This window comes from Gigantopelta aegis, unplaced genomic scaffold (genome assembly GCF_016097555.1).
Source record: "Gigantopelta aegis isolate Gae_Host unplaced genomic scaffold, Gae_host_genome ctg4886_pilon_pilon, whole genome shotgun sequence".
Lineage (NCBI taxonomy): Eukaryota > Metazoa > Mollusca > Gastropoda > Neomphalida > Peltospiridae > Gigantopelta > Gigantopelta aegis.
In genome coordinates, this window is record NW_024534106.1 from 350 (window position 1) to 12906 (window position 12557).

General features: G+C 37.8%; 1 protein-coding gene across 1 annotated transcript; it reads right to left on the reverse strand.

The window, feature by feature from the left end:
* Positions 1-263: 263 nt before the first annotated feature.
* Positions 264-11800, reverse strand: LOC121366162 (SET and MYND domain-containing protein 5-like; the record flags this gene model as incomplete). Its single annotated transcript, XM_041490719.1, has 6 exons — positions 11747-11800; positions 7159-7407; positions 6568-6689; positions 2352-2421; positions 765-869; positions 264-326 (listed from the first exon to the last, which is right to left on the reverse strand). Coding segments are annotated over exons 1-6 (663 nt in total), but the record flags the coding sequence as incomplete, so codon positions are not given.
* Between the last annotated feature and the right edge of the window lie 757 nt (positions 11801-12557).

Consider the following 12557-nt stretch of genomic DNA (forward strand, 5'->3'; position numbering starts at 1 on the left):
TAAAATAAATTTAAATGTCTTTTATAACAAAAACCTACAGTGCTTGAACTTGCAGTTAACTAATACATCACAAAGCAATCAATTTCAGGTTAACTTAAGACATCTCAGAGCATTTAATTTTTATTGCGCTTACTTCATTGGCTGTGGCAATCATGTCATCACCTTGTATGTCTTTAAATCGATCCACGTAATATCATAAATAATGCATGGTTTTCTAATTAACGGGTGTGTAAAAAATATTTGATCTGACTGCATTCATTTACCTGCTGAACATTTTCTTCATAGATGGTATCCTTAGTCTGGGAACGTAACAGCTCAAGTTGTTCCTAGAAAACAAATAATGGAAAGTAAGTAACTTGATTTAACAAAGCACTGTAATCCTAAATTTGTGAGATAAATGTATAATGCATGCTTTGTTAAGATTTAATTTTAAATACTAAATAAAGACAGAAAAAATTAATGAGCTGTGATGCATGCCCAAAATAGCACATGTTTAAAGATTAGTTGGTTTTGAAAATGAACAAGGAACAATAAAATTGAAAAAGTTAGATCATATAAGAAACTGTAGAATATTTAATAAGAAAATATTATATAAATCCATCATCCTGAACATAAATTTAAGTTGCAATATCATTTACACAAACATCTTATACATTATATTTAAAAAAAGAATGTATGAAAGTTTGTACTATGATTATGACACACTGTGATATTCAAACAATATTAAATTATTAGCCAAACAAAGCAACAAACACAAATCCAACCTGAAACTGTTTTCCTAACAACTTGTGCACTATCTGGTCATCTTCATTGACTGTCGTATTCACAAACTGAGAAAAGCGTCTGATAATGTCAGACTTGTCACTGGCCTGTAAATAGATATAATAATTAATATCACAAAAAATCCAAATAATCCTGAGCATTTCAATACACCAAAGTAAATAATTTTCACTTCAACTTATTTTTAGTGCTTATATCCAATTAAGGTTCAAGCACACATCCTGGGCACACATCTCAGCTATCTGGGTGGTCTGTCCAGGACAGTGGGTTAGTTGTTAATTATTAGTGGTTAGTGAGAGAAACGAGGGTGTAGTGGTCTTACACCTATCAACTAAGTCGTTAAAACTCACTCTGGGTGGGAGCCGGTACCAGGCTACAAACCCAGTACCTATCAGCCTTATGTCCGATGGTTTAACCACCATGCCACTGAGGCTGGTCAAAGTAAATCATCAACAGGCAAAGCCCTACTAAATAAAGGTAGATTATCCCCCATTTACAGGTGAATCTATTTAATCGAGGTGATGATCTTTAGCTATAAGTAAAGGGATTAACCAAGGTTAATGATCCCCATTTACTGGTAAGCCCTACTAAATCAAGGTAGATAATCTACCAGATATAAGTAAATCCAGTAAATTAAAGTAGATCATTTACCAACTACTGGCGAGTCCATTAAATCAAGATAGACCCCTACTAAACTAAGGTGTAGGTAAACTGAAATCCATTAAATGGAGGTAGATTATCCACTAACATGAGGTACATGTGAATGCATTAAATCAAGGTTTACACATGCAGTGGTTCTGCCAGAAAGATATGTTTGGGTATGGCACTATAGAATTGAATGCAACCAGTCAACAGGGGAGGGCCTCCACAAGAAAGAAAATAGGTTAAGTTTTGGGTTAGGGTTGAAAACATCATACAGTAATGATAAGAGTAAATAATTTTGTCAAAAGGTTAACTTAAAAATAAAAAACATTCTGTAAAAGATTTGGGTATGGCGCCATACCCATTTTACCGTCTGGCAGAAACCCTGACATGTATAACTCTCAGTTACAAGTACCGGGTAAATCAATAAATTAAGGTAGATCATGCTTACAGGTGGGGCGGGATTTAGCTCAGTCGCTTGAGGTGCTTACATCGCAGGATCGAAACACCTCAGTGGATCCATTCGACTGATTGCTTTTTTTCTCATTCCAACCAGTGCACCACAACTGGTCATAGGCCATGGTATGTGCTTTCCTGTCTGTGGGAAAGTGCATATATAAAAGATCCCTTGCTGCATTAAGAAAAATGTAGTGGGTTCCCTCTGTTGACTATGAATCAGAATTACCAAATGTTTGACATCCAATAACCAACCGATGATTAATTAACCAATGTGCTCTAGTGGTGTTGTTAAACAAAACAAACTTCTTCTTCTTCCCTACATGTAGTTACAGGTAAATCCATCATCTCAAGGTAGATAATCCATTAGAGGAATTTTATGCACAAAATAGCTGCTCTACCTGCATGTTACTCAAAACGATGTGAGGTTAAAACATATTACAATTAATATTACAAAGTTCTATTCTAATTACCTGTTTTATCATGGCCACCATCTTGACTACCAGCAAGATAGTAGAGGTTTCTGGTGGATAATGGATATTTCTGTAATATTAAATAATACATACATTCTTATCTATTATACAGAAAAACAAAATAATCAACACTTTAATGAATTATAAAGAAAAGTAAAAGAATTTTTTACAAGTGACAACTCCTCAAGAAGACATCTTTGAAATGACACTTCAGAGATGTTTCAGAAACTGGTTACTTAAATTGTTTTTGTATGTGAAAAGAAATCATTATAATCTTTCATGAAGAACGTTTTCTTACATAGGAATAAATAAAATGTATAAAATTTGACAGATAACATCATCCCCCATTTACAGATGGATCCCTTAAATCATGGGTGTTCTCATTTATTTGTGAATTTGACAGATAACATCACATCCCCATTTACAGATGGATCCCTTAAATCATGGGTGTTCTTATTTATTGGTGAATCTGACAGATAACATCACATCCCCATTTACAGATGGATCCCTTAAATCGTGGGTGTTCTTATTTATTGGTGAATTTGACAGATAACATCACATCCCCATTTACAGATGGATCCCTTAAATCATGGGTGTTCTTATTTATTGGTGAATTTGACAGATAACATCACATCCCCATTTACAGATGGATCCCTTAAATCATGGGTGTTCTTATTTATTGGTGAATTTGACAGATAACATCATCCCCATTTACAGATGGATCCCTTAAATCATGGGTGTTCTTATTTATTGGTGAATTTGACAGATAACATCACATCCCCATTTACAGATGGATCCCTTAAATCATGGGTGTTCTTATTTATTGGTGAATTTGACAGATAACATCATCCCCCATTTACAGATGGATCCCTTAAATCATGGGTGTTCTCATTTATTTGTGAATTTGACAGATAACATCACATCCCCATTTACAGATGGATCCCTTAAATCATGGGTGTTCTTATTTATTGGTGAATTTGACAGATAACATCACATCCCATTTACAGATGGATCCCTTAAATCGTGGGTGTTCTTATTTATTGGTGAATTTGACAGATAACATCATCCCCCATTTACAGATGGATCCCTTAAATCGTGGGTGTTCTTATTTATTGGTGAATTTGACAGATAACATCACATCCCCATTTACAGATGGATCCCTTAAATCATGGGTGTTCTTATTTATTGGTGAATTTGACAGATAACATCATCCCCCATTTACAGATGGATCCCTTAAATCATGGGTGTTCTCATTTATTTGTGAATTTGACAGATAACATCACATCCCCATTTACAGATGGATCCCTTAAATCGTGGGTGTTCTTATTTATTGGTGAATTTGACAGATAACATCACATCCCCATTTACAGATGGATCCCGTAAATCATGGGTGTTCTTATTTATTGGTGAATTTGACAGATAACATCATCCCCCATTTACAGATGGATCCCTTAAATCATGGGTGTTCTCATTTATTTGTGAATTTGACAGATAACATCACATCCCCATTTACAGATGGATCCCTTAAATCATGGGTGTTCTTATTTATTGGTGAATTTGACAGATAACATCACATCCCATTTACAGATGGATCCCTTAAATCGTGGGTGTTCTTATTTATTGGTGAATTTGACAGATAACATCATCCCCCATTTACAGATGGATCCCTTAAATCGTGGGTGTTCTTATTTATTGGTGAATTTGACAGATAACATCACATCCCCATTTACAGATGGATCCCTTAAATCATGGGTGTTCTTATTTATTGGTGAATTTGACAGATAACATCATCCCCCATTTACAGATGGATCCCTTAAATCATGGGTGTTCTCATTTATTTGTGAATTTGACAGATAACATCACATCCCCATTTACAGATGGATCCCTTAAATCGTGGGTGTTCTTATTTATTGGTGAATTTGACAGATAACATCACATCCCCATTTACAGATGGATCCCTTAAATCATGGGTGTTCTTATTTATTGGTGAATTTGACAGATAACATCATCCCCCATTTACAGATGGATCCCTTAAATCATGGGTGTTCTCATTTATTTGTGAATTTGACAGATAACATCACATCCCCATTTACAGATGGATCCCTTAAATCATGGGTGTTCTTATTTATTGGTGAATTTGACAGATAACATCACATCCCATTTACAGATGGATCCCTTAAATCGTGGGTGTTCTTATTTATTGGTGAATTTGACAGATAACATCATCCCCCATTTACAGATGGATCCCTTAAATCGTGGGTGTTCTTATTTATTGGTGAATTTGACAGATAACATCACATCCCCATTTACAGATGGATCCCTTAAATCGTGGGTGTTCTTATTTATTGGTGAATTTGACAGATAACATCACATCCCATTTACAGATGGATCCCTTAAATCGTGGGTGTTCTTATTTATTGGTGAATTTGACAGATAACATCACATCCCCATTTACAGATGGATCCCTTAAATCATGGGTGTTCTTATTTATTGGTGAATTTGACAGATAACATCATCCCCATTTACAGATGGATCCCTTAAATCATGGGTGTTCTTATTTATTGGTGAATTTGACAGATAACATCACATCCCCATTTACAGATGGATCCCTTAAATCATGGGTGTCCTTATTTATTGGTGAATTTGACAGACAACATCATCCCCATTTACAGATGGATCCCTTAAATCGTGGGTGTCCTTATTTATTGGTGAATTTGACAGATAACATCACATCCCCATTTACAGATGGATCCCTTAAATCATAGGTGTTCTTATTTATTGGTGAATTTGACAGATAACATCATCCCCCATTTACAGATGGATCCCTTAAATCATGGGTGTCCTTATTTATTGGTGAATTTGACAGACAACATCATCCCCATTTACAGATGGATCCCTTAAATCGTGGGTGTCCTTATTTATTGGTGAATTTGACAGATAACATCACATCCCCATTTACAGATGGATCCCTTAAATCGTGGGTGTTCTCATTTATTGGTGAATTTGACAGATAACATCACATCCCCATTTACAGATGGATCCCTTAAATCGTGGGTGTTCTCATTTATTGGTGAATTTGACAGATAACATCATCCCCCATTTACAGATGGATCCCTTAAATCGTGGGTGTTCTGATTTATTGGTGAATTTGACAGATAACATCATCCCCATTTACAGATGGATCCCTTAAATCATGGGTGTTCTTATTTATTGGTGAATTTGACAGATAACATCATCCCCATTTACAGATGGATCCCTTAAATCATGGGTGTTCTTATTTATTGGTGAATTTGACAGATAACATCATCCCCCATTTACAGATGGATCCCTTAAATCGTGGGTGTTCTTATTTATTGGTGAATTTGACAGATAACATCATCCCCCATTTACAGATGGATCCCTTAAATCGTGGGTGTTCTGATTTATTGGTGAATTTGACAGATAATATCATCCCCCATTTACAGATGGATCCCTTAAATCATGGGTGTTCTTATTTATTGGTGAATTTGACAGATAACATCACATCCCATTTACAGATGGATCCCTTAAATCATGGGTGTCCTTATTTATTGGTGAATTTGACAGATAACATCACATCCCCATTTACAGATGGATCCCTTAAATCATGGGTGTTCTTATTTATTGGTGAATTTGACAGATAACATCACATCCCCATTTACAGATGGATCCCTTAAATCATGGGTGTTCTTATTTATTGGTGAATTTGACAGATAACATCACATCCCCATTTACAGATGGATCCCTTAAATCATGGGTGTTCTTATTTATTGGTGAATTTGACAGATAACATCATCCCCCATTTACAGATGGATCCCTTAAATCATGGGTGTTCTTATTTATTGGTGAATTTCGCTAGTTCCAGAGCTAGGCCTATCCCACTGAGCTGCTAAATTTCACTCTTGGTGACGGAAGGAAATGTTTTATTTAACAATGCACTCAACACATTTTATTTACGGTTATATGGCGTCGGAATAACACTCTGGGTGACAGTTGGTACCAGGATGTAAACCCAGTACCTACCAGCTTGATAGCTGATGACTTCATTCATACACCACAGGAGCCTTTCAGTCATCACTGTTTAGTTGCAGAGATTAACCCTTTCATAACATGACAGTACATGGCGCCCCGTCTATTTAAAGATGTGCATGCCACTATTAGTTTGACGTCATGAAAAGGCTCATGTTCTGAGACCCACCTCCATCTATCCTGCAGCCTGATGAGGGGGTGGTCTGGGTCTGGTGGGGACTGCCTCGTACACAGAACCTCATGGTAGGTCGACCACGCCTTCTGCTGACAACTAGCACAACAATAGGTCACCTGTAATGTTCAATAATATCATGGGCTTTTTTGTAAAACGAAAATTGTAATCAACATACCAGCCGTAGTTATTCTGTGTAACAAATTATTCAAAATACCTCTCTAAACTTAAAATCTTGAGTCTAAACGAAAAGTATCAGAGGGAGCAAGAGGTGTTTTTCTACTTTGACAATAACCACAAAATTACAAAGGAACAAACAAAACTGTTTTTTAAATATGCAATGTATATCTTAGTCAAATGACATTAACCAAATATTTTCAAATTTTACTTTTAATATTATAACATTTCAAACCCTGAGGAGACATAATTTTAAAAAGTGTTCATGCCAAAACAAAGAGAATATTTTGGACTCCACACCACTGGATTTGTCTGGTACTGGGCATGAGTTATGCCCAGTAGTGGTACAACCATGCACCAACTAAACTTTTGCCTTATAATCAGACAATACTATTTTGTTTTAATACTAACCTGACAGTTTGGACATGACACAAACTCGGATGGTTTCACCTCACAGCACTGCGGGAAAGGAAGAATCAGACTTGAATTATCGGTTAGTCGGCGGCTGTTTTCCTCCGCTGTTTCCAGAGGACACATGCAGAATTCACAAGCTCGGTACTTGTACAGCTCATTCCAGGAAAACTGGGCAGACACTAAGGGCTTTTCCTCAAAAATCACCTCACCCTTTTCAAATGATGTCTTAGAAAATAGACCACGGCCCTGAAAATATCAAGAGGATATTACAGTTACTTACCAGGTTAGAGGTTGGGACGTTCATTTCATGAGCACACACACCTCAGCTATGGGCTGTTTGTCCAGGACAGGAGGTTAGTGGTCAGTTGTTAGTGGTTAGTGAGAGAGAAGAGGGTGTAGTGATCTTACACCCACTCACGGAGTCGTTAAAATCCGCTTTGGGTGGGAGCCGGTACTAGGCTGCAAACCCAGTACCTACCAGCCTTATGTTCGATGGCTTAACGACGACACCACTAAGGCCGGTGATGAGACCTATCCTGGCAGTGGTATTAAAGCATTAGCCTGATGTGCAGTCAGTCTGGCATCGATACCCATCGGTGGACCCATTGAGTTATTTCTCGTTCCAGCCAATATTCACACAAGCTGTATGTTCAGTTTTATGATACAGTCAAATCCTTACACAACAGATCAACAATGAGGGCATACTTCAAAATATCATAATCAACAGCATTATTCTCGTGCGTTTCTTCCTCAGTCCAGTACCCCACAATGTACATTCCACCTGCTGTCTTTAAAAGTTTTTAAATTTTCCCATTATAAACAGTTTTAATTTGCAAGTCATCGTCATACCAAACATGACGTATCCTGTGTCCTATGACCATGCCATCTAAAATGTCCCGAACCCCCCTACTGAATATTCTTGTCTAACTCTGGAAATTCAAGAGGAGTGTCCAAATCATTGTCTTTCAGTCTTTTTTTCAAGCTTGTTTCTTTTATAAGTTTTCTTTTTTGTAAAGGTAAATGCCAGTCTGCTTGAAAGCTCCTCTTTATGATGATCATAGATCATAGAGCTTTGTGCATGTACAGACATTTCCTTTTGGTTTCCACACTAATGCTTATGCATAGCTTCTGTACTCTGACTTCAGTGGACTTGGTTTGAGTTTGGAGTTTTCCGTCTACTAGGAGAGTTTCCTTACTAGGATTCTGAGCCTCTCCAGCCCAGTTTTGATTCTGGAGTTTGCTTCTCCTAGACAGTTGACTTTCTTGACTCATGTCCTCCGTCTGTCCGGTCAATATTAGTCTCTACCCTTTGACCAGTCCAGCTTGGGTGACCCTACCAGGAGCTGATGCTCCATCTGGCATAGCTCTTCGAGTCATTGAGACATACAAGCTACCTCACCGGTAACCAGTCAATTCGTACCATAGTCATTTCGTAACATGGTTATTTTTCGTACCATGTCTGTTTGGTCAGTTCGTACCTCAATCATTTATTGTGCAGCTTAGCTGACTGATAAATAGTAAAATGTTGAATTACTGATTTAAGATGAAAAAGATGATATATTACTTTTATTACTTTTATCTTCAAACATTTCCGTGCATGTCGCTGATGACTGACACCGCTACGCTAGTGATTTCAAAAGTGTTTTAACTGTAGCTTGAGTATAGTGCTGTGTTTTGTTATGAAATGTGAAATAAAGTTATAATGATTTCAAGATCGTGTATATTTTGTTATACTTAATCACAGACTAGACCACACAGTGATATTCTACATCGATACTGATGTGACTGTTGATTATAACGATTGTTTATCCAATAGCAATAAGGCAAGCATAGGCAGAGAATCTGTCGACAGCTAGTGGGCTAAGGACGTAAGCTTATATAAGATGGGTGGGGGAGGGGGGGGGGGGGAAGTCTCGTATCATATGATATGATCATCAGTGGCAATATACATATGTTCATTTAAACCTTTGCTCACTTTACAAGGTATGTTTACACGTCAACGTTTATTCGTCAACAATAAAAATAAGAAGTGGCATACCATGACAAAAATAATATACCGAGTACGAAACCACTATGGTACGAAATGACCAAACATTATGGTACGAGACGGTAAAAAGTAGGTACAAAATGGCTATGGTACGAAATGACTGTGGTACGAAATGACCAAGGCACTATGGTACGAAACGACCATAAACTATGGTACGAAATGACTTTGGAACGAAATGACTAGTAACCACCTCACCACATCAAGGAATGGACTATGAGATAGATCTTCTCTTTAATCTGGCTACATGTTTTACATTTGTTTTGTCGTTGTTTCAACAGTGCAATGAAATGACCAGTTTGACTAATTTCTCTCTTGTTTTTCTGTTTGCAGGTTGTCACGGTACATGTACATGTATTTAACCACTTTGGGGTTTTTGTGCCCAGATTCTGGAGGAGAGGTACATTCATGAACCATACAGTAAGTAGCATTTGAGGCATGTTCCTTAGCAGGCTTGTAGGAATGACATCTGAAATGAGGGGGGGAACAATCTTGGGGGGGGGGGGGGGGGAGACATCAGCCTCTAGTGAGAAGGCACAAACCATGTTTTTACCTTTATTGGACAAAAAACATGTTCATCCTTGAGTTGGAGGGGGGCACGTGCCTCTCCACCTCCACCCACCCCTGGTTCCTACTGGCCTGATATTATGGTAGTGTGCTGACTGACTGACTCCTTCCTGGCTTCATCTGTAATATCAATGCAGAAATATAGCTGGTACTGCCAGAACTTCAACCATTTTCAACAGGCATGCTCTCACCATGGCGGCAAACATGGGTGGCAGATCTTCAGCTCATTTCCGATGAAGTCAATCTTTGTGGAAACTTCCGAAAGTGGGTCCTCTGGCTTCTCAATAAAAAATATTACCGCACTCAAAACTCTTCTAACATACAATGCTGATCCCATTGATGTAACAGACTTGTGTGGAGCTTGACATGTAGAACTTTGACATCCATGGGCCAGAGAGTAACTTTCCGATAAGTCCTAAAACATGGATCTCCACTCTCGCTACAGGTGTGTGAAAGTCATGAAATGTTGCTGCTTGCAGACAACCACAGGACACAGTTACAGCTCTAGAGGCCTCGGTGGCGTCGTGGTTAGGCCATCGGTCTACAGGCTGATAGGTACTGGTTTCGGATCCCAGTCGAGGCATGGGATTTTTTAATCCAGATACCGACTCCAAACCCTGAGTGAGTGCTCCGCAAGGCTCAGTGGGTAGGCGTAAACCACTTGCACCGATCAGTGATCCATAACTGGTTCAACAAAGGCCATGGTTTTTGCTATCCTGCCTGTGGGAAGCACAAATAAAAGATCCCTTGCTGCTAATCGGAAAGAGTAGCCCATGTAGTGGCAACAGTGGGTTTCCTCTCAAAATCTGTTCGGTCCTTAACCATATATCTGATGCCATATAACCATAAATAAAATGTTTTGAGTGTGTTGTTAAATAAAACATTTCTTTCTTTCTTTCTTTCAGTTACAGCTAGGGCATGGACTTAAGAATTTGTCTCTCACAGCAATTTAAAAACAAAATTGCCATGGATGAAACAGCCCACTGACAACAATTTAAAGCCTGCCCATGGCAATTCAAGAAACAAGAAGATTTTTGCAGCAAATAAATAAATACTGAAAGGTTATTTTGCTGTATGTAGACATATTTTAAATGTACTAATGGCAGCTAATGTATACCAGGTGTAAACATTTTGCCATCATTGACGAGCTTTACCGACTGCACTTTTTGTTAACTCATCAAAAAACTTCAAGAAAAAGTCCTTGTTCTGGGACAATCAATCTTGGACATGTTAATTTGTTATGCAGATCATTCCCCCTAGATATCGTGCAGTACTGTAAGCCTCATGGAAAGCCAGCTCATCATTTAAGAAACTAGTGAACCCTTTTGGGTTACCTCGTCTGGACATCCTTGTACAGTTGTACCGGAACTTGATGGCAAGAACAAGCTGGCAACATACATTGGTCACTATCTGTGGTTCATTAAAGTTAAAGTTTGTTTTAATTAAAGACACCACTAGAGCACATTGATTTATTAATCATCGGTTATTGGATGTCATACATTTGTTAATTCTGCCTTATAGTCCTATATATAGGAAACCCTCTAATTTCAATTTTCATTTCCATTAGTAGCATCATGGGATCTTTTATATGCACCATACCACAGACAGGATAGCACATACCACGGTCTTTGATATATCATATAGCAGTCATTGAACAATAGCCCATATCGCGGCATATGGCATGCCCTCATGCCCTAGCACGCTCGCCTAAAACAGCAGCAGTTATTATTCTATAAATCTGACACACACGCACGCACGTACACACACACACACAGAGAGAGAGAGAAAGAGAGAGAGAGAGAGAGAGAGAGAGAGAGAGAGAGAGAGAGAGAGAGAGAGAGAGAGAGAGAGAGAGAGAGAGGGAGAGAGGGAGAGAGAGAGAGAGGGAGAGAGATTGAAAATTGAGAACTGGAGACAGAGAGATAGTGTCAATAACTGATTCATTCAAGAGCTACTAATTTATTAACATTTCACCTTTTTGTCACCAGTATGTCGAACTTCCACGTTTTCATCAATGGGCGTCGCCATTGCTTCTCTTCTTATGCGTCACTCTATCCACTGATGTGGAGCACCAACTTTGTGTCTATAGCCACTAAAATATTTGTTTCGTTGACTTGAACCACTACAAATATCCGGATTACCGAAAACACATTGTATCGAATGCTGGTTAAGTATCCCCAGCAATAATAATTGGTCAACTCCCCATAAACTGTTAGGTCAACTCGGCCTCCACCCCTTCCCAAGTTACTGTCTATAACTGTTACGATTCATTAAAAATGGTCGTCTATTACTTTGGTGTGTCATTTTCTTTTTTAATATAAACTTCGCTATTGTGGGTGTTATTAAATAAACACTTTTATTAAAAGTGTATTTGTTGCAAGCAAATGGATTAAACTGATCACCATTCGGTTTTATAATTAAAATACACAACAAAACAAAATTGAACATTATATATTTATTTGGCCATATAACATGTTAAAGTGCTACGCTAAACATTACTGCTGAAAACATGAGATAGAGAGTAACCAATGACTGTTTAATTAAAATACTTAAGACTACAAAGCAAACTGACTGCTGATGTTAACAAGTGTAACATGTATTAATTAAAATGTAATGAGCAAGTTTGTATATTATAGGCACAAAATGATTCTTTGAGTGCAGATCATCTGCAGATGTATATCAAAACCATGTTAAATGCAGTTCTATCAAGCTTATAACCCTCCCATAATAAAAGTATATATATATATATATATATATGTGTGTGTGTGTGTGTGTGTGTGTGTGT